This window comes from Rattus norvegicus, chromosome 20 (genome assembly GCF_036323735.1).
Source record: "Rattus norvegicus strain BN/NHsdMcwi chromosome 20, GRCr8, whole genome shotgun sequence".
Lineage (NCBI taxonomy): Eukaryota > Metazoa > Chordata > Mammalia > Rodentia > Muridae > Rattus > Rattus norvegicus.
In genome coordinates this window covers 6,633,472-6,654,642 of record NC_086038.1, presented here as the reverse complement: position 1 = coordinate 6,654,642, position 21,171 = coordinate 6,633,472, and the positions used below count along the sequence as shown (strand labels likewise).

Below are 21,171 nucleotides of genomic sequence, written 5' to 3'. Positions count from 1 at the left end.
AGAGGTCCTGAGTTCAATTCCCAGCAACCACATGGTGGCTCACAGCCATCTGTAAAGAGATCCCATGCCCTCTTCCGGTGTATCTGAAGACAGCTACAGTGTACTTATATATAATAAATAAATAAATCTTTAAAACAAAAAAAAAAGAGCTTGCATGTGTGCACCAGTGTGCCACAACATGCATGTAGGTCAGAGAACAATTGCAGAAGGCATTTGTCGTCATCACTGTTGGTCCCCATCATCTCCCTCATCTCCCTCTCCCCTTCCTCTCACTGACTTTTTCTATTTACTTAGATTTATTTGTTTGTTTGTTTGCTTGCTTGACTTGGGTTTGTTTTGTTTTGCTTTTTGGAACAGTCTCATTGTGACCCCAACTGACCTGGAACCCACTGTGTAGACCAGGTTAGCCATGTAGAACTCAGATCTGCCTGCCTTTGCCTCTCCCAAGTGCTAGGATTAAAGGCATGTGTGTGCCATCACACCAGCTCTCATTTTTTATTTTCTTGATAAAGCTATTGTTATCCATATGTCTAAACCAAATTAAGGCTCAATTTTTAAGTTCTTTGGAATAGCAGTAAGACAGATTGTTAAATGATACTTGTGAAGCGACCTACGTGGAAATTTTTAAGAGAGCTTGTTTTCAGTTATTGAGCCAGCCATAGCTTCTCCTCTCTAACATAAGTGACCTAAGTTCTCCACTCATTGACTTGCTCAGCACAAGCATTTCACCGAAGACATCCAGACCCGGCAGTACCGGTCTTTGGAGGTCCTGATAGGATCTGGCTACAACACCCCTGCTGACATCTGGAGCACAGCATGCATGGTAAGCCCTGCCGCCTTCCCTGTTTGCTAGTGCAGTGTGTGACAGCGGAGTGACCCCCCAGCTGCTCACTGGTGACAGTCAGAAAGCAGGGCGGTGTGGGGAACCGACAGTGGCTGTTCTCAGACATTGATGTTCCTGTGTTGTGGGTGACTATTGTCCTTGAACTCTTAGTCTTGATCTGTTTGCAAACTTGGGACAGACGCATGCCACTGGGAAGGCTGATGTCCTCTGCAAGTGAGCCACTCGCCTGTCTGTCAGTCGAGGGTAAAGCCCAGGCAGGCACCTACGGTGCACAGCTCACTGCTCTGGGCGGGGCGGGGCTGGGCGGGGCGGGGCTGGGCTGTTTCTTGATTTTGGTTTTTCCCCTTTATTTATTATACAGTCTGTGCTTGTCAACACCAGCCGGTGGCATTGCTGTCCTGTGAGCTTGCGCTTTGAGCTTGAGCCGAGGCTTTCCCTGCTCATAAGGACCCTGACTTCCCAGGGCAGACAGGTTGAGGACGTAGTCCTGCACCAGTGCCTTTGCTTTGCATGGCGGCCTCAGTCAGCTCCTGCACGGCTGGCTACAAGCACCAGCTGGTGTTTTGTTATCAAAGGCCAGATATAGAGAAGTGCCACACTTCGTGAACTTGGTCACCCCAGGGAAGGTCCCCTGTGTGTCAGGTTTGCACACTTACACTTTAATTGCTGTTTCATTACTCCCACAAGATCAAAAGTATTCAACAGTAAGCAAAGAGAATTAAGGCTTACAGAGGAGAGGAGACGACTCGTTATGTCTGGTGAGGCAGGGGGATTGCCAAGACCATCCTGGGCTACGTAGTCAGAAAAATCTCAGCGTGGTCTGGATTGTAGATTACGTTTCCAACGATTTAAGATTCCAACAGGGAAGGGGGGGAAGGGGATAACATTTGGAATGTAAATACATAAAATGTCCTATAAAAAGATAAGCCGATTCCAGCACAGGGTGGGGCTGCTTGTCTCACAGTGGTCTATGTAGAGACTGTAACACCCTGTGCCCTTTGCTGGCCACGGTGGGAATTGAGGGCTGGAAGAGGGCAGTGTCATTGAGGTACATGTGGTTGGCTACAGGAAGTCATGGTGAACTCTGCTCATCTCAGATACCATTTCTTGGTGACTAGGACAATCATGATTGTAGGCCCATGAGCTAGCTCTGAATAAAGGCACCAACAACCTGACGCTGAACCCTGAGTGAGACACACAGTGGGGAAGACAGAACCAACTAGTAAGGGAAGCGCAGCCCAGCCTTTGTTTCAGGGACATCCGAGCCCTCTGAGCCTTCCGAGCTGTAGGAAGCAGTCAGCCCTCTGCCCAGCGGCTTCGGCTTCGCTCTGCTCTGTGCTCTCCTGTCTGTCTGGTTGCCGTTGCCCATTGCGCTGTCCCAGCCACAGTGCTGACTGGTGGTGCTTTCCCCCTTTCCCCATTCATTCTACTGGTGGATGGCTGTCGTTGAGGAGCCTGCTTAGGTGTTTTCAGGGGTCCAGTCTAGGCTTGGAGTCAGCTAGCAGAGGCCTTGCAGCAGCGTTCTATTTCTCCAGTGTTCTCTCTTCCTTAGGCCTTTGAACTAGCCACAGGGGACTATCTGTTTGAGCCTCATTCGGGGGAGGATTACACGCGAGATGAAGGTGAGTCCCTTTGCCAGCTGTTTGTTTCACTGTAACTAGCATCGTTTGACACCAAAGGCCTTTGGTACTGTTGTAGGTGTGTGCGTGACCCTGAAACACAGGAGCAGTGCAGCCAGCATAGAGTTGGGTGGGACAGTGATGCCATCCAAGCACTAAGGAAGCAGAGGCAGGAAGATCACGCATGGTCATGGCCAACCTCGGCTACACTCTGAAACCCTTCCTCAAAAAGTGTCTAAGTAAATAAGGCAGACCGTCTATGTTAGAGTCAGATACACAGACATTTAAGAAAGATAGTAGACGGTTTAGTTACTGAAGTGCTTTGCTGGCATGCGCAAGCCCTGAGCACTTGTTAAACTCTGAGGAGTGTGAGCTACAGAGTGCGCGGTGTCGAGAGTTAGGTGAGGTGGGGCCTTCTGCTACCAAACTGGGAATTACATTAAGGTGCTGAGTCGGGAGAGGTGTATTATTCCACCCTCTCCAGCAGGTACTCAGTCAGCTCAGGTACAGTGCGGCTGGGCTTCTGCTAGTGTGTGTGTCTGCGTGTATGTCTGTGTGTGTGTCATTGACTTAGCAATTGCAGGGGTCTGGCAATACTGACGTGGTGCCTCCCCTGCCTGAAGCACACACTACATCCTGGTTTATGGCCTCAGGTGAGCTGTGGTGCGGCTAAACTTCCATTGCTTAAGAAGCCTGCATGCAGTCAGGTCCTCAGGCTCCCTGAACACCGTGGCTTTATTTGCTCTCAGCTAATCCTTGAAGCTGTTCGTGGAAAGCCTTGTTCACCTTGACATTGTTGTCTCGCCCTTCTGTCTGCCCACTTGGCACATGCTGCCGAGCCGATAGGCAGGGTTCCAAGGCCCTTTGGCCACAGTTGGAAATGGTCACAGGACTTCTCTCTCAGGGAGACAATTTGAGGAAGCAGAGCTTGTCGCACCAAGGCTGACTCTCGATCTCACTCTGCAGAGATCTCTTCCTGGAGTGGGCTGAGGTGTTGTCTAGGAAATGGACCCTGCATTAGAGAGACAGTCCGTTTCTTCTCTGCTTTAGGTCAGAGAGCAAGCGTGCAGTGCAGGGTCTTAACAGAACAGTGTGTGCACCTCTCTCTCTGCTGTGAGTAAAGCCACTTTTGTTGTCCCTGTCCCCACAGACCACATCGCCCTGATCATAGAGCTCCTGGGGAAGGTGCCTCGCAAGCTCATTGTAGCAGGGAAATACTCCAAGGAATTTTTCACCAAAAAAGGTAAAATCAGTCTGTCCATTCCCAGTCAGTAAAGGGATAGAAATGTCTGAAACAAGAAGGTAAGTCTGGGGGCTGGAGAGATGGCTCAGTGGTTAAGAACACCGACTGCTCTTCCAGAGGTGGTCCCGAGTTCAAATCCCAGCAACCACATGGTGGCTCACAGCCATCTGTAATGAGATCCGATGCCCTCTTCTGGTGTGTCTGCAGACAGCTGCAGTGTACTCATGTACATTACATAAATAAATAAACCCTTTTTTTTTTTTTTTTTTTAAAAAAAAAAAGAAGGTAAGTCTGTCTGGGTCCTTGTTCCCCAGATCCTGCAGAGAGCAGGGTGCAGCCTGAACACTCACTCAGTGTGGTTTGCAGGTACTGAGTGGCCTGGGCAGGCAGTCGATGCTCGGCTCAGCCACATGGTTGGATTAGGTTTGGTTTTCCATGGTTTCTTCCTGTGTGTTCCAGTCTGGCTTGGAACTTAAGTCTCCTGGTGAGGCAGAGGTGTGTGTCCCACACCTGCTTAGGAAAACATCCCTGTCACCTCAGTGGAGGGTCTTAGCGTTTGCCTAGGACACTGTTAGTAACCGAGTGCCCTGAGTTGCTGCTCCAAGCAGGGACGAGGGCTAGTCGCAGCTACCTGAAAGGCCAAGGCCAGGATTTCAAGGTCAGTCTGGGCAACATAGCAAGACCCCATAGCCCCCTAAGGAACAGCCTGAGAACTCACATCAGGGTTGGAGGTGCTGTACCTCAGTGGCTGGAGGCTGCCTGGCTCACCAAGGCCGGTTGGTGGGATCCGAGCGCCATTTGTTGCAGGGAAAGGTCCTTTCTGAGGAGCGGTTCAGCTCCGCATTCAGTGGTGCCACTGAGGCCAGGTTGCTGGACGTGTGGGCAATCTTGTGTGTTTCTGCCATGCTGTTAGCCTTTTATTTGTAAGTCATTACCTCACTAAAGCAGCGTTTGCCAGACTGTTGTGGAAGGGTGAGCCCTTGTTTATTAGGTGATCCCTGAACACACTGTGAGGCCGAGGGGACTGTTTGAACCTGTGCTGTCTCCCACAGGTGACCTGAAACACATCACCAAGTTGAAGCCTTGGGGTCTTCTGGAGGTTCTGGTGGAGAAGTATGAGTGGCCTCAGGAGGAGGCTGCTGGCTTCACAGATTTCCTGCTGCCCATGTTGGAGCTCATGCCTGAGAAGAGAGCCACTGCCGCTGAGTGTCTCCGGCATCCTTGGCTGAACTCCTAAGCCAGCCCTGCCCGCCCGCCACTGCAGCAGGCTCATCAGACTGACCCTCCCTCCGGCCCTCCCCTCTGAGGCTTCCCTCTCTTTTTTCCAGGGCAAAGCTCTTTCTTTCAAGGGTTTCTATTTTTTTTAATCCAACATGTTCATTTGGGTTTGCTTCCTTGATCCTGTGGGAATCCCACAGCCATTGGGCATCCTAGGTGAATTTGGCCTTGGTTGGGCTCTGCCAAAGACTAAAAGTGTGAACAGCCTCACCCTCTGCCCGCCATTGTCATTGTCATTGTCGTCCGTGCCCTTTCTCAGAAGAGCCGTGAAGATCTGAGCCCACCCTTCTTATCCACTGACTCCAAGAGTCACATTTTCTAGTGCATATCCCGCTGCCAGCACCAGGTTGAGGAGGGGAGGGTGTGGGTTCTGTGAACAGCAGAGACATTAAATGCGCTGTATCCAGGCTGCATCATCTTCCTGGATTCTTTGTGTTTTCTATGTTCACATTTTTTTCCTGCGACTTTTACGCTACGTTTTTCGGTGAGCAACCAGTTTGGGTGCCATTTTATCACTGTTCAAAGCGCTGTTCGAGCCCCTCATCTTCTCACAACCAAGTTCCTGGAATCTTGAGTCTGATTTTTAATGTAAACGAAACAGAACCAGTGAATTACAGTTCCTGGGAGCCTCAGGTGTTGTGAAGTCGTCCTTTCTGTGTCCTGTGTTGCCCTAAGAACCCTCTCTTGAGTCCGCTCCTCCCGCTTGGGGCCTTCCTCAGCTTGAGTGGACGTGGACTGTCTTGTAACGAGCTTTGGGGTGATCCAGACAGGAGATGTGGGTTTCAGGGCTGTCTGTCCGGTTCAGGGAGTGTCCCTACATTCCAAATCCTTCCCAGATGGCTCTCTGCTTCCACCCCCAGCCCGCCCGCCCACCTGCCTGCCCGCCTGCCTGCCTTGCCTAGAGTTCTGGCCTTGACTCAGTTTCTCCATGTGGCTTTGCTGTTCTCACTTCTCAGAGGCTCGGGGTCTTTGATGAGACCCTGGATGAGGAACCAAGGGAGGAGAGGATGGCACTTTTCTCATTCTTCCCGTTGGTTTTGACATTAGTCACCCTATGCTGCTATTTCCTTGTATAATGTAAGTTTTTTTTTTTTTTTTTTTAACATCAATTTTGAGATGATTGAAATGTACTTGAGGCTTTTTCTTAATGCAAAAAGGCTTTGTGAACTTTGTTTTAGGCCCGGCCCCTCATAGACTTGATTACCTAAATCTTACATGTTCCTGGGGTGAAGCCCACATCAGAAGAAAGGCGGGATTGGGGTCACATGACAGCTGCTTGCAAATTTTAGCAGGGACCAAGTGGGTCTTGATTACAGCACTCTGGAAACAGCTCAGTCTCTAACTTGGAGAAAGCCAAGGAGTTGCAAGCCAAGGCTTTCCTGAGCAAGCTGAATGAGACCCACCACTGCCTCCTTCCTGTGTGGAAGACTGGGGAGTCACCCTCGTGACTGGCTCACCAGCAAGCAGCTGCCTGTAACTCACCAACTTCACCTGAGGAGCTGGCCAGCCATTCATTGGCTCTGGATTGGTTGTTTGGAAGCAGACATGTTCCTGTAGAGAGCTTTAGGTCAGGCTATCTGTGTACCTATCAAGAACAGAGAGCAGATGACATCACACAACGGCAGGGAAATCCTACAGCAGTTCCAATCCACTCGGGGTTGTCAACTGTGCTGACATCTAAAGCAATAGCAGACCTGAAACTGCGTCTCAGCAAATCTCAGTTGTGGGATTATAGGAATCCTAGTGACATTAAGGTGACCTAACCAAGAAACACAAGCCAACAGCAGGCCTGTTTTAATCATTGACTCCATGGGAAATTTTAATGGGGGGAGACCCTGGAACTTCATTCCGGAAATAAGTCCCACCAAATAAGGGCTTTCCCCCTGCTGCTTAAGTGAGGAGCAGAGAACCTGGGTGAGGGGAAGGAGGCAGGGGCAGAAGCTGCCCTCCCGTGGCTCCTGAGCTAGGCTGAACAGCAGATGCCATGGAGGCCAGGTCTGCTGCAGGACTGCTGTTGGCTCCTGGGTACAGGTACAGTCCTGATGTGTTTTATATTCTTTCTACTGAGTGCGATGTTTGTGTCCTCACAAGCCGATCAATAAACAGAGTATTTAATAACATGCTTGGCTCCACCAGTTTGATCTCTTTGTTGCCCAAGCAGTTAACTAAATATACAGGGAAACATGGCCACTCACTCTTGTGGGGTTCGCAATTTTCTCTAACTCTTAGTTGTAGAATTAACATGTATTTTGGGGGCTGGAGAGGTGGCTCGGTGGCTAAGAGCACTGATTGATCTTCCAAAGGTCCTGAGTTCAAATCCCAGCAACCACATGGTGGCTCACAGCCAACAGGCATATGCAGGCAGAACACTGTATAGAATAAGTTTTTAAAAAACATGTACTTTAGGGGTTGGGGATTTAGCTCAGTGGTAGTGCTCAAGGCCCTGGGTTCGATCCTCAGCTCCGGGGGGGGTGGGGGGACATGTATTTTGAAAAATTGTAATTATTTCCCCGCTTCAGGAACTGGGGATATGGCTCAAGTCTGATTATTTACCACACCAGCACCGCCAAAATGGCCAGATGTGAGAATACAGAAGCAGAACAGCTCTGAGGTGAGGACAGGATTCCTGGGGCTGCTGGCCAGCCCTTCTTAGCTGAGTCTGCTAAGGTTCAGGGAGGCCCTGTCCCCCAAACAATGAGGGCCAACACTACTGATCCGGCTTCCTACTGTAGTGCAGGAGCCCAAGGTCTTCCCACAGCAGCCCCTCCACCCACTGGGGAAGGATTCAGTTTGCTCCTGTTTGTCTTACAAATTCCTGGCCCACACAGTGCTGGAGCCACTGGCAGGATGGAGGCAGTTCTGTGAGGTGTTTCTTTACCCGGCTAACTTGCTTCTTGCACTGTGATAAATTCCTAAGAGATGGAACATCTCCGCAAATAGGGGGAGCATATTTTTAAGGCCCCCTGGTATCAGCCAAGAAGGGGTGTTACCAGGGCCATTTGACAGCGTTGAAAGACCTGTCCTGATCCGTGCTGACATCAAATCTAAGGCCCTGGGCATGTGCTAGGTCCATCTGCATTCTCAGCCTGGGTTTGGCTAACTCCACCGGGCTCCAGCTGAGCCTGGGTATTTTGGAGAAAAGGGCTTGTCCTGCTTTCACTAGCATGTTGGCACTGGTGGATTCAAGCCTTCTTACTGGTTTTATTGGCCATTTGCATTTATTACCTCTTTAAACTCGAGTTTCTTGAGGGGGATTGGAGAAATTTATAACTATAGGAAACTCACTATATAGACCAGACTGGCCTCTACCTCCCAAGGGCTAAGACTAAAGGCCACCGCTCCAGGCTGTACTGGGTGTGTGTGTGTGTGTGTGTGTGTGTGTGTGTGTGTGTGTGTGTGTGTGTGTGTGTGTGTGTGTGTGTGCGCGCGCGTGTGCGCGTGTGTATGCATGATCATGTATGCTGAGGCACGGGTACAGGTACGGGGGTAGGGGTAGGAGGTCCTTATACCTGTACTGGGGTTGTGTGTGTGTGTGCGCGCGTGTGTATGCATGAGCATGTATGCTGAGGCACGGGTACAGGTACGGGGGGTAGGGGGTAGGAGGTCCTTATACCTTGGCTTCCAGGATTGAACTCATGTCCTCTGGCTTTCAAGGCAGGTCCTTTGACTCTTGAGCCCTCACGTCTACCCTGGAGTGATTTCTTATTTATTTCTTGTATATGAGTACACTGTAGCTGTCTTCAGACACACCAGAAGAGGGCATCAGATCGCATTACAGATGATTGTGAGCCACCATGTGGTTGCTGGGGTTTGAACTCCGGACCTCTGGAGTCAGTGCTCTTAACCACTGAGCCATCTCCAGCCCAGAGTGATTTCTTTTTAATACCTTGGTTAGGACTTGTATTTTAATGAAATTTTATTATTTGCTCCGGGTTGTTTCCCAGATTTTAATTTGCCTTTCCCTTTTGTGGTGGTTTTAGCACCAGTCACAAATAATCCTTTTTTAGCTACCCAGGAACTACAGCACTCAAAAGCCTGGGCGTGGCAACCATAATCACTGTACTGGAGAAACAGAAGTTACAGGACCTCTGTGAGCTACATAGTGAGGCCCTGTTTAAGAATGAGTGAGTGAGGGGCTGGGGATTTAGCTCAGTGGTAGAGCGCTTACCTAGGAAGCGCAAGGCCCTGGGTTCGGTCCCCAGCTCCGAAAAAAAAAAAAAAGAACCAAAAAAAAAAAAAGAATAAGTGAGTGAATATGAAGAGTCACTGAGGAAAGCAGCAGACCATGGTCTTCGGGTGCACGTTTGTATATTTGCATACATCCGTTTACATGTGTGCAAACAACACAAAAAGCCCCAGTAATTCCTACCTCCCACGAGCTCATGGATTTGCCTGTAGCCTGGGATAGGAGGGATGGGTGACCAGTCACTGGAGACTGGGTTATGTCACATGGCTTTTTCCAGGACCCCCAGCACTGGCTTGTTTGGCTCTGGACCCCTCTGAGGAAGCAACCGCCCTGGGTGACCTATGTCTGAGGATGGTGACCACTGAAGACCTGAAGCCCAAGTCCAACAGCCTCAGAAGCCACCATCTTCAGCCTCAACAGTCGCAGAGCTCGCCCACGTCTGATTTGTGTTGCTTAGAGAGATTTCTTCTTTAAAATATTTTATTTATATGAGCACACTGTAACTGTCTTCAGACACACCAGAAGAGGGCATCAGATCCCATGACAGATGGTTGTGAGCCACCATGTGGTTGCTGGGAATTGAACTCAGGACCTCGGGAAGAGCAGTCAGTGCTCCTAACCACTGAGCCATCTCTCCAGCCTGCTTAGAGGGATTTTGATCTATTTTTGAGCGTCTCCAGTATTTTAGGGTGGTCTTTGACTTGCAGTCAAAAATGGTTTTGAAAGGTCTAGTCACCCTGCCTCTACCAAATGCATGGGTTCTAAGTGTGTACCACCCTGCCTGGATCGGGGCATTTCTTTCTATTTATTTGTTTACTTTACTTATATGAATACGCCATAGCTGTCTTTAGACACACCAGAAAAGGGCATGGGATCTCATTACAGATGGTTGTGAGCCACCATGTGGTTGCTGAGAATTGAACCCATGACCTCTGGAAGAGCTGTCAGTGCTCTTAACTGAGCCACCTCTCCGGCCAGCTTTTGGGGTTTTTTGTTGTTGTTGTTGTTGTTTGTTTGTTTTGTTTTTATTAGTGTTGGGGATCAGATCTAGGGCCTGGTGCATGCTGGGTAAGAGCTATAGCCTCCTCCCAGGTCCTCCCTCTGTCTGCTCAGAGCTAACTGACCAGGTGACTCCTGCACCCCGGGCATGTCTGTTCTCCAGTCCAAGGCCACCACAAAAGGCATAGCACGAGAGGGTAAGACAAGCATTAGCCTCACTGATTTTTATTCTGCATGGTTTTGAGGATGACTGAGAGTTTGAAAGAGAAGCTGCCTAAAAACTGTAAGAACCATAATCATTGTCAGCGATGGGACGGAATTCTGTCCCCGCTAAGATAGGGCAAAAAGGCAACTCTCCGGGATTATCCGACTTGCAGGTCTCTCTTAACCCGGCCTTTGTTTAAACCTGAAGGTTTTGGTGAAATCCACCGTTCCTGCTTCAAGGCACAGTGTAGGCTGCAGGCAGGTGCGCCACACACCCGGGGATCTTCTTTGGATCACCACAGTTATCTGCGCAGAACTTGAAGGTAGTGTGGTTTCTGGAAACTTCTGACCTCCAAGGAGCCCACCATGAGTGGCACACACAGTGAGGGAGGCCCGGCGTCGGCCGGACTGTGAGCTAGAAAATTGTATTAGGAAATGAACACGTGAGGGCGATCATTCCCGCAAGCCTGCTGCTATGGAGCAGGTGACAAGATCGAATCCCATTCTAGTAGTTTCTGCACCGTTTTTCCCTCCAGTGCTGAGGAGGGAAAAACACATGCAAGGCGGGTGCCATCCCTACCGGGCTGCCTTCCCAGCCAGCACTCTATAAGCAGCTATTCAACAAGGATAGCTTGGACGATCTCCCGAGCCTCTGAACTGCAGCAGAAGCAGCGCCCTGGGTGGGTTATCAAGGGTTGACTGTACCCCCTTCACCTGAGAGGACAGGCCCCACCTAAATGGGGGAAGCCCAGATCCCGTTTCTCAGGGTCATTAACAGGTTCCCCCTGCAGGGAGTAGAGCTGTCATTTGCTACATCGAACTATCACCTAAACGATCACCCATCTGATAGGTCGAATCCCAAGTTTCTCACAAAAGCATCCCAAAAGTCCTGTGAAAATTTACTTTCATGTAAATGGCAAATTTCTGAAGCCAGGAGCCAGCTCCAGCTGGAGTACTGTGGGAATGTGAGTTTCCCTTCCCGCGGGAAGTCAAATTCAGCTTAGGCATTTCCTGATCCTGTTTGGTCTCTGTTCCTCACCCATCTCTGAGCCGGAATATGAGACCAGGGAAGAAGCAGAGGGGACCTGCTGAACCCCAGCGTCCAGCTACTTCACTATTGGCTGAAGTCTTAAGGCTCTCGGGTGTCTAGGTATGAACTCAAACCTAATGGGTAGCAGAGAGGCCACCAAAGAGTAAAGGGACTTGCTGGTGGGAATCCTTAGCTGGGAAGGAAACCTGGCTCTCTGGGTAAGCACCCTCCTGCCACTCAGCCCCTAGGTATCTTCATGGGGATCACTTCTGTAGGAGCTGTCTATGGGCAGTAGGAAGCTGAGGGCTTCTGCCCTGTGCTGAGACTGTGTCCCCAGGCCTGGAGGAGCTGAGAACAGGAAACTGGAGGGAAAGTTCTCATCTCTGAAGGATCCAAGTCCTAATTTTCTTTGCCAGGGAAGTAATGGCCTGAAAAATGGGAGCAGAGGAAGAAAGGGGGAGGAGGAGGAGGAGGAAGAAGAAGAAGACTGCTGCTAAATTATAAAATGTGCTAAATTATAAAATGACATTTTTAAAAGTCAATTAAAAAATATAGGACCCAGCTAGATATATCAGTGTGAAAGATAATTGCTGTACCAAGCCTGAAAACCGAAGTTCAATGCACAGTGGAAGGAGAAAACCAGTCAAGTTCATAAGTTGTTTCTCTCTCTCTCTCTCTCTCTCTCTCTCTCTCTCTCTCTCTCTGTCACACACACACACACACACACACACACACACACTGTGACACTATATATATATATATATATATATATATATATATATATATATATATATATATGTTTGTTTGTTGAGACAGAGTATCTCTGTGTAACCCCCTGACTGTCATGGAACTCTGAAAACAGGCTGGCCTTGAACTCAGAGATCTGCCTGCCTCCTGAGTGTTGGGATTAAAGGCCTGCATCATCACCCAGTGAATTCCTGATCGGCAGCAGCACAGTCAACATGAAGATGTGGGCAGGAAGAGTGTAGTCCCTTTGAAGCGGCACAGCAGCTTCTGATGTGGGGTCAGCAGTGGACACCGGAGGAACATGAGAAGGATTCGTCTAGACACTCAGCTGTGCTTTTTAACAGTGTGATTCCTGTTGCAGGAAGTTGTTTAGAAAAACTGTCGCTGGTTCCCTCCTGCTACTGCAGAGTTGCCTTTGAACAAGCTCTCCCTGGTGACCAAAACCACTGAAGTGTGGGACTGCTCTAAATGGAACTCTGCTAATTACCACCACCACCATCATCACCATCCCCATCCTCATCATCATCATCACCATCCCCATCCTCATCACCACCACCATCCCCATCCTCATCATCATCCCCATCCTTATCACCTCCTCATCCTCATCACCACCACCATCCCCATCACCATCATCACCATCCCCATCCTCATCACCACCATCATCACCTCCTCATCCTCATCACCACCACCATCCCCATCCTCATCCCCATCCTCATCATCACCATCCCCATCCTCATCACCACCACCCCCATCCTCATCACCACCATCATCACTGATTTAACAGGGCAACAGAAAGCCAACTAAGAGCCGTTTAAATGAACGTAATTCATGTGTGCACAAGACTGCCTCGAGCCTCAGTAAACGGCAGTTATCGGAGAAGACACTTGAGGTGATTTCTGGCTTTTTTGTAGTTTTGGTTTTTTCTCTTAATTTCTAAGTCATTTTGGAAGCTAAATGAGAAATCAGCTGGAGGCTGGGTGTGGCAGCCACACCTTTAATCCAAGACCTCCGGGAAGCAGGAGCAGATGGCTCTCTAGAGAGAAATCAGTACACAGTGCTTCTGGACTCGCACTGAGGCCGGCTGGCCGTTCCTTGTTCCCTCGGCTCTGCAGGAGCAGAGATTTACCCTGCCAGATAATTCCATTATCTCTGTGAGATTGGCTTTATTGAACTGCCCCACCCCCACCCCGTGGCTTGTTCTCTGTTGGGTTAGGTCTTCCAGTCCTTTTCTTACAAATCGCTTAAAACTCTTTGAAAACAAGTGCTTAATGGCTATAACAATGGCTTCCCAGTATGTTCTGTTCTGTTCACCAGACTGCACCCATTTCAGAGTCACTCTCTGAGATGTTACATCTGCTGGAGACCTAAGCTTACTCTCCTGTGTCCCAAACAGCTCCGTCTGAGGCTGCCTCCTCCCCACTCCCCCAGCCTGAGGCTGCCCACCTCCTCCCCCCACCCCCCAGCCTGAGGCTCTCCCCCGCACACTCACCTGCCAGGAGAGTGGCTCGCCAGCACCTCATGGCTTCAGACTTCCTCTGGAGAAAGAGAACAGTGTTCCTGACAGAACCTCTCTGCAGGTAATCTCTGTGTGCTCCCGGCTCACCAGATTCAACTTTCTTTCTTATCTACTTTTCTTTCTTTTCTTTTCTTTTTCTTTTATTTTTTTTTCTTTTTTCTTTTTTTCGGAGCTTGGGACCGAACCCAGGGCCTTCCGGTTGCTAGGCAAGTGCTCTACCACTGAGCTAAATCCCCAACCCCTTCTTTTCTTTTTTTTTTTTTTTTTTTTTTTTTTTTTTTTTTTTTTTTTTTTTTTTTTTTTTCGGAGCTGGGGACCGAACCCAGGGCCTCGCGGTTGCTAGGCAAGTGCTCTACCACTGAGCTAAATCCCCAACCCCTCTTTTCTTTTTCAAGATAGGATTTCTTCGTTTAGCCCAGGCTGGGCTCAAACTCAAAGATCCACATGCTTCTGTCTCCTGAGTGCTGGGATTAAAGTGCTATACTGGCAGAGGGTTGTGATTGGTGTTTCCCACACAATAGCCAACCCTCAGCACAACGTCACTGTTGCTAATATAACCGATACAGAATCAATTCACTGAAAGCATAGAACTTGATGGCCTACAGGCTGGGATGCAGAACGTGAAGTCTGGGGGCTGAAAAGACAGTGGTTAAGAGCACTGGCTGCGGGGTTGGGGATTTGGCTCAGTGGTAGAGCGCTTGCTAGGCAAGGCCCTGGGTTCAGTCCCCAGCTCCGGGGGGGGGGGGGAGAGCACTGGCTGCTCTTAGAGGACCCAGGTGCCACTACATGCACCTACATGACAGTTCACACCCGTGTGTGACCCCAGGCCCAAAGGATCAGAAGAGGGTGCTCGTTTGGCCTCCATGCATTGAATACATATGATGCACAGGGCAAAATGAAGCAAAAGAACCATCCGTATTAAATGAAAATGAAGGGAAAATGAAGCAACTCAGGAGGCAGAGGCTGGTACATCTCTGCAGAGTGAGTTCCGGGACAGTCAGGGCTACACAGGAAACTGCCTCAAAAAAAAAGTGATGAGGTTTAAAAGAAAAAGAAATTGAGGTTCAAAAAAAATCTAGGCAGTCAGCTAACAGTGGGATCAAGACTGAACCCTATTCTGATACAGGAAGCCAGCATGTTTTTCCTTCTACCCAGGAAGGGAAGGGGCAGGGCTGAGCCAGTCTTCTGACTTTCCTGGGAAGAAGGAGGCCTACCTTCTTATCCAGCCTCTGCTCCCACTGAAGATTGTTAACCAGATGCACTCAGCCATAACAGCCAAGCAAGGCCCACCCAGGTGATAGTAGGGGAATAAAATCCAGGGGCAGGGGAGATCTGGAGAGACTGAAAACGGGTGTGTGGGGTTGAGAGGAGCCAGGAAAGGAGGGAGAAGGTGGTGACTGCCACTTTAATCAGTGGGTAAGACCACCTGTGTAAGAGGCTCTTCAGAGAGGGTTTGTATGACTAAACATGTCTCTTTGACTGAAGGAGTCTTGTGGACATGAGAGACTGAGTACAGCTAAAAGCACAGGGCACATAAGAAGACAGATTTAAGGACCTATGCGCAGTGTTCCTGACCCATTCTCCAGAGAAAGCCTGCACTGTGGGGAAGATGCTGTCTGAGCAGGGTGCTGCTGGGAACCCCTGCCCACGCATTGCCTCACAAGGCTCCTGCGAGCAGGGGTAACAATGGCCCTTATAAGCAAACATTATCCCAGCCTTGCATGGGCCCTCTGTAAACACTTCATTTTCTTCCCCTAAATAGGGTTCTTGGGGAATCCAGCAGCATCAAGAGCCCCCCTGTGAAGGAAAGATACCCCACCCATCTCTGGCAATGTACAGTCCCCATCATCAGTCACACACGGGTGGGCTTCAGGCTCAGCTAGAGGAGGCCTGGCTTCTGAGTTTCTCCTATGCAGTGTCCTTGGCCCTGGGGCCAGCAGTGGGTAAGAGTCTGCCACTGCCTCTAGTCCAGGTTCAAGATCTCATGTGATGGAACTTTCTCTCAAAAGACTGGGGGGAGGGGCTGGAGAGATGGCTCAGCGGTTAAGAGCACGGACTGCTCTTCCAGAGGTCCTGAGTTCAATTCCCAGCAACCACATGGTGGCTCACAACCATCTGTAAAGAGATCCCATGCCCTCTTCTGGTGTATCTGAAGACAACTACAGTGTACTTATATATAATAAATAAGTAAATCTTTTAAAAAAAAAAGACTGGGGAGATCCCTAAGGTGCCTCAGGTGTAATGGTGGCCACATGCTAGCAACGGTATTTGGTAATCTTGAGGCTGTAAGTCAGGTGCTGCTCTCCGGCTAGGTTGACAGACACTGGAAAAGCCCCTCAGGATCATTGGAAGGCAGAGCCATAGGAAAACAGGCATAAAATCCCAGAGAGCAGGAGTCCAAAGCGAATCATTAGGGAAGGTTTCCCAGAGATTGTGCCATTCCCACCCCGTTCCCCTGACGTCAGCAGTAGCTGGCTGGTGGCAAACGGAGTTGGGCAGACAGAGGCAGCCTGGGAGCCTGTGTGCAGCAGCGTCACTGCAGGAGCTGTCCGTTCAGCACCACCATGTTTTTAAGATCACCAGGCACAAACTTCCCCAGCAGTTCTTCTTTCCCCATCATTCTCTCCACCTGCCAACCTCCCGCCCCCGCCCCCGCCCCCGCCCCCATGACTTAACCCAGCCTCAGTGCCTCCCAGGGCAACCCCACCTAGCTCCCCCAGACGTGCTCCCAGGTCTCCTCTGAATAACCTGCCAGCTTCCAACGCTCCACTGATGGCCTTTCTCAGGGAGGGCAGGCATGGCTGCTGGTCTTGACTGAAGAAACCTAGACACGCTTGGCTTCTGAGAGCCACCACCATACCCACCTCTCCACCCACAGCCCCAGGGGAGGCTATCCCTATGGAGGAAGACAGGTACCGTTCCCATCGGCCTTGTAGTCATCTGGAAGGAGCTTGTCCTGCCGGTAGCCCAACACGAAAGCCAAGAAGGAGAGGATGAGTGCATCTCCAATACTGAGGATGGCCAGCATGAAGGCCCAGCGGATGGTGCAGTGGCCCAGCGTATACTTCCCCGTCTGCTCGCCGCACATGCGCCGCACCTCGCTGGAGTCCCAACCATCTGGGTAGACCAGACATCCGATCATCAGGCCCGTGGCTAAGGAGACAAGAAGGCACCAGTGGCGTCAGCCTGTGCACCTCCCTTCTGGTCTCTGGGTTAGCCTCGGGAAACACAAAGGGCAGCTTCTTCCGTCTACGTAAAATACAAGTGGAAAAGCCAAACGAAGCTCACAAAACCAGAACACTGGGGTCCAGCAGTCAGGAGAGAGGCAGAGGCTGGGCTCTTCAGCCAGGGTGGTGGCTCTGCCCCATATCACCCTGCGCTTCTCCCAGTACCACCCTGGACTCAGCAAGGCCTACACTGGCTCCAGAGCCCTCTGGCATCTGATCCCAGCCAAGATGCATCTCCTCTGAGAGACGTTCCCTCACTCATCCCCCCACCCCTGAATTACACGTAATGCTGAGGCAGGTGATGGTTCTGATCAGGAGGGCCTTTCATTATCATGGCATGCCTCATGACCCAGGACCTTCAAGCCAATGGACACAGGGACCAGCCCTACCCCCAGCTTCTCATGTTCCTCAGGAAGCTTTCATGCTCTTTCCCTCTGCTGAAACAACCCAGATCGGTGAAAGCAGAGGCCTCACTGAGCTGTGCTTCAGGTCACTGCAGTTCCAGGTTCTTGTTTCTCCCTGACTGCGGGCCCTACATTTGCCAAGTCCTTAGACGCTGCTCTTCATGCACGATATCAGCCCATCCTCACAGGACCCTCAAGGGATGGGGTACTACACGCTACTGATTATGCATGTTGGGCTGAACAATTTGAATCCCCCAAAAGCTGTATGGTGAAGTTTTAGCCCTTAGAGTGGTGATATCAGAAGGTGAGGTTTTGGGGTTGAGGATTTAGCTCAGTGGTAGAGCGCTTGCCTAGCAAGCGCAAGGCCCTGGGTTCGGTCCCCAGCTCCGAAAAGGAAAAAGAAAAAAAAAAAAGATTCTTACTAAAAAGGGAACACAGAGAGGCTTCTTGCCTTTTCCATCCTTTGTGGGCAGAAGAGGAAGTCAGCAGATGACCCTCACCGGAACCACACTGCACCAACACCTGACTCACTTACCCGGGCTCCAGAGCCACGAGAGATAAGGAGATCGGGAATTTGTATAATAACACAACTTCACTAAGACAGGAGGTTACCAAGACTCGGGGAAAACAACTGAGCCCGTGTTCAGCCGGCGCCCCGAGCTCTGCTGCTGTTTTAAGCTTCAGTTCCCCAACCTTTGCAGGGGCATCAATTCTGTTCTCCCACCCACCCCCATCCCTACCCCCATCTCTGGCTTTGTGGGAAATACTGAGCTAACAGACGCAGCCCCCAGTTGCTGGCTCTGAGGCACACCTGTTCAGCCCTCTCCTCCCGGACACAGAGCAGAACATGATACCACCTTTGTCCTCACTCCACATAAATGCTTCATGGGATGGCACTTAGCCACCTGCGCCATCAGCTCTGTGACCCAGATAGCGCCTGGCTCAGATAGCCTGGTGGTCCTGTGGACGATGCTGGAGGGGGACCATAGGACCATCACAGCCTGTTGTCCCTTACTGCCCGCCGAGGCTTAGAGATGGGGGGCTGGGGAGTGGCCCGGGTGTCAGACTGGGAATCAGGTCTGCCTTTACTTGCTAACCAGCTCACCAAGTCAGAACCAGATCTTTGCAAATGCAGGAACACTCAATACTGGGCTGTGGTGAGGCTTTGCCAGAAAATGAAGTATTTTTGTGAACCATGCTTATAAAATATGGGTTCAATAAAAATGGTCTTGGAATGCATCTAATTTAGGGGGGGAAATCTTAATTGTCCCAGGTTCTAATTTGCCAGTGGGTCTGCTATAGCCTTGGCCAGCAATAACCCTCTGTCAGTCCCGTTCCTCATCTACAGCCGGGGTCCCCTCCAGCTCTGCCTGCCTGAGACACCTGTTATTCACAACCCTCTGACCCCCGCCAAGGCAATGCTATGCTACCCAATGATGTCCAGACAGTTTGCCCCTTCTCCAGACCCTCCCACCACCCTTGACAGACATCTGTAGGAGGTCAGGGACAAAGAGACCAAAGGCTGCTGATGAGTTGTTAGACTGTCTCTTTCTGAGCTCCAAGATCAGCTGTCCCAAGGACCAAGAGGGCCACCTGAGCCTAAAACAGGAAAGCAGGCAGGAGATGCCTTGCCTTGGGACCCTGCAAGCAGCCCCCTACCTGACACGGTGTTAAAGGGTGCCGGGTAGGCCTTGCACCACCACCTCACAAAACAGTGGCATAATTACTGACAGAGTTCTCAAAGACTTTCATTCCAGAGTGAAAGAGAGAGATCCCAGTCTTCGTCACAGCGGCACTCTGAAATCCTGGACTCTTCCATGAGAGTAGCTGGAGATGAGGAGGAAGCAGGGAGTGAGGCCAGAGATCTGGGAAGGGCCATTACCGTAGCCTGGGGGTTGGGTCCTAGGCCACAGGGCAATAGTCTTCCTCTTCCCTCTGACTGTGCACGCCTGTGGTGTGGTGTTCCTTGGTATACCTGACTGCGTCCACCGAGAACTATGTGCCCCCTCCCGTCACTTCTCCCTGGCTCAGGAACTCGATAGCATGGAGTGGACCAGTTTGTGTCCATTCTGCCTGGGCATACTGCTATCACCACTACCACCATCACCACCACCACCCTTTTTTTTTACTTTTAGTTGTGTGTGTACATGTGTGTTACACATGCACTCATGGAACATGCCACATGGAGGTCAGATAACAACTTGACAGAGTCTGTTCTTTACGGGACATGAGTCCTGGAAGCTGAACTCAAGGTGTCAGACTTGGTGGCAAGCATCTTTACCAGCTGAGCCATCCCCTAGGCCCTGACTCATTCTTTCTTAGAGTCTCGGATAGTCTCACACTGCAGCCCAGAACTCACAGCGGTCCTCTTGTGTCTATCTCTCAGTTGGTGGGACCTATAATCTATCTCCTAGGCTCACACCCATAATCTGGTCTGCTACAGCCTTGGCCTCTACTGATTATACCCTGAGCTCTACTCGGAATCTTCTGTGGAACACTGAGTAGGAGAAGGCCCAGAGCTTTTCCCTTCACGGGAAAGCCACAGCTGTTCCCTGAGTGCGCCCCACGTGCCCTCCCAGCAACCCTACTCACCCGCAGCCAGCTGCATCCAGGCGCAAATCTTGTAGACCGTGGCTGTGTTACAGACGAAGAACAGGCTGAAGCAGATAATGGAGCCGATGATGAGGAACATTGCCAAGGCCACGAAGAACATGGCGGTCTTGAAGGCTCTGGAGGGGATAGAGGAGAAGTCCAGAGGTCCGCCCTTGCAGATGAGTTCCGACGACAGCACATTGCCCACACAGTACGAGAACAAGCCAAAATAGCCAGCCTGTGGCGTGCTCACACTGTCGCCTATCCAGTAGGGCTGGATAAAGAGGGCCATGACCAGCACCGAGAAACAGATGGTGAGTGTGCCCCACATCACCCCCACGGCGCGCGAGTTTCGCACATAGTTGGTGTGGTAGATCTTGGCGGCCTCCTGGGCTGGCAGCAACTTCACCATGGCGAAGGCGGCTGGGCTAGGTCGGAGGCGCTGGCTGGGTGCAGGACCACAGATCTAGGGAGTAGAAGGCCAGGTCGTGGGTCAGTCCTCAGCCTGGTGTGAGGAGCAGCCTGAGGTCATGACGCAATGCGAGCATTCTCCCAGTTAGCTGGGAGCGAAGCAGGCCAAGGTCAACCTTGGCTCCGCAAGAGATGCTTCCCAGACGCCTGTATCCGCCCAGACCAGGATGGGCTCGAGTCTGCCTCCTCCTCAAAGTCGGCCTGGGTCTGGGCCTGCGCCGCCGCCTGCCCGCCCCTCCTGCTCCCCTTCTCAGGCCCCGCCTGGCCGGCTCTACCGAACGCGTTTCAGCACCGCGGCCAGCGCCAGGGCTCGGGGGCGGGGCTTGAGAGGGGCGGGGCCGTAGGCCGCAGGGATATACCGGGAGCGGTGGTCTTGGAGGGGAAGGGATCTGGGACCCGCACCTTCTCTTCCTTCCAGAGGGTGGGGCCGCGTGCCACGTTCCTTCCGCTGAATCCAGCTGCAAAACCCGCTTCTTGTCCTCTACACCCCTAGCCACTCTTCGGGGACCTCCCCCTCCCACCAGCTGCAGCAGCACCACCTCTCCATCCCGAGGGCCTCAAGTTTTGACTGTGGCTTGGCTTGGTTTTCCAGTCAATAATAGCCAAAACCAGGGTGGAGGCTCCAGATCTCTTGTCTGCAAGGACCGTGAGGCAAGGCAATAAACCCCGCAGTAATAAAGAATAGCAGAGTTCATTTTCCAGAGCCTTCCCAAACTCCAACGGAACTGCCAGTGTGTCCAACACACAGTCTTTTGCCTCTAGTTTTAATTTTTATTTCAATTTTTAATTTTTTTCTTTTGGGTGTGGTGGC

At 51.0% G+C, this 21,171-nt stretch overlaps 2 protein-coding genes across 3 annotated transcripts in view; one reads left to right on the top strand and one right to left on the bottom strand.

The window, feature by feature from the left end:
* Positions 1–7,104, top strand: part of Srpk1 (SRSF protein kinase 1) — a 36,591-nt gene extending 29,487 nt beyond the window's left edge. Inside the window, exons 13-16 of one of the 2 annotated variants that reach the window (XM_039098821.2) lie at positions 716–823; positions 2,397–2,466; positions 3,614–3,706; positions 4,759–7,104. In XM_039098821.2, the coding sequence (XP_038954749.1) occupies positions 716–823; positions 2,397–2,466; positions 3,614–3,706; positions 4,759–4,943 (456 nt within the window). In that variant the 3' untranslated portion in view covers positions 4,944–7,104. The remainder of the gene's footprint in view (positions 1–715; positions 824–2,396; positions 2,467–3,613; positions 3,707–4,758) is intronic. The other variant, NM_001025726.1, reaches the window with a different exon arrangement.
* Positions 7,105–10,378: 3,274 nt separating this feature from the next.
* Lhfpl5 (LHFPL tetraspan subfamily member 5) lies at positions 10,379–20,585 on the bottom strand. The gene is made up of 4 exons (NM_001013906.2): positions 19,890–20,585; positions 16,583–16,819; positions 13,640–13,685; positions 10,379–10,788 (listed from the first exon to the last, which is right to left on the bottom strand). Exons 1-3 carry the CDS (start codon positions 20,299–20,301, stop codon positions 13,675–13,677), a joined length of 660 nt encoding a protein of 219 aa, NP_001013928.1. The 5' UTR covers positions 20,302–20,585; the 3' UTR covers positions 10,379–10,788; positions 13,640–13,674.
* Between the last annotated feature and the right edge of the window lie 586 nt (positions 20,586–21,171).

Bases quoted from the DNA above. Each gene is read 5' to 3' on its own strand.
- Lhfpl5 (NM_001013906.2), bottom strand. From the start codon at position 20,301: ATGGTGAAGTTGCTGCCAGCCCAGGAGGCCGCCAAGATCTACCACACC. The intron at 16,820-19,889 runs GTGAGTAGGGTT...TTGTCTCCTTAG, and splicing joins CTGGATGCAGCTGGCTGCGG to CCACGGGCCTGATGATCGGA.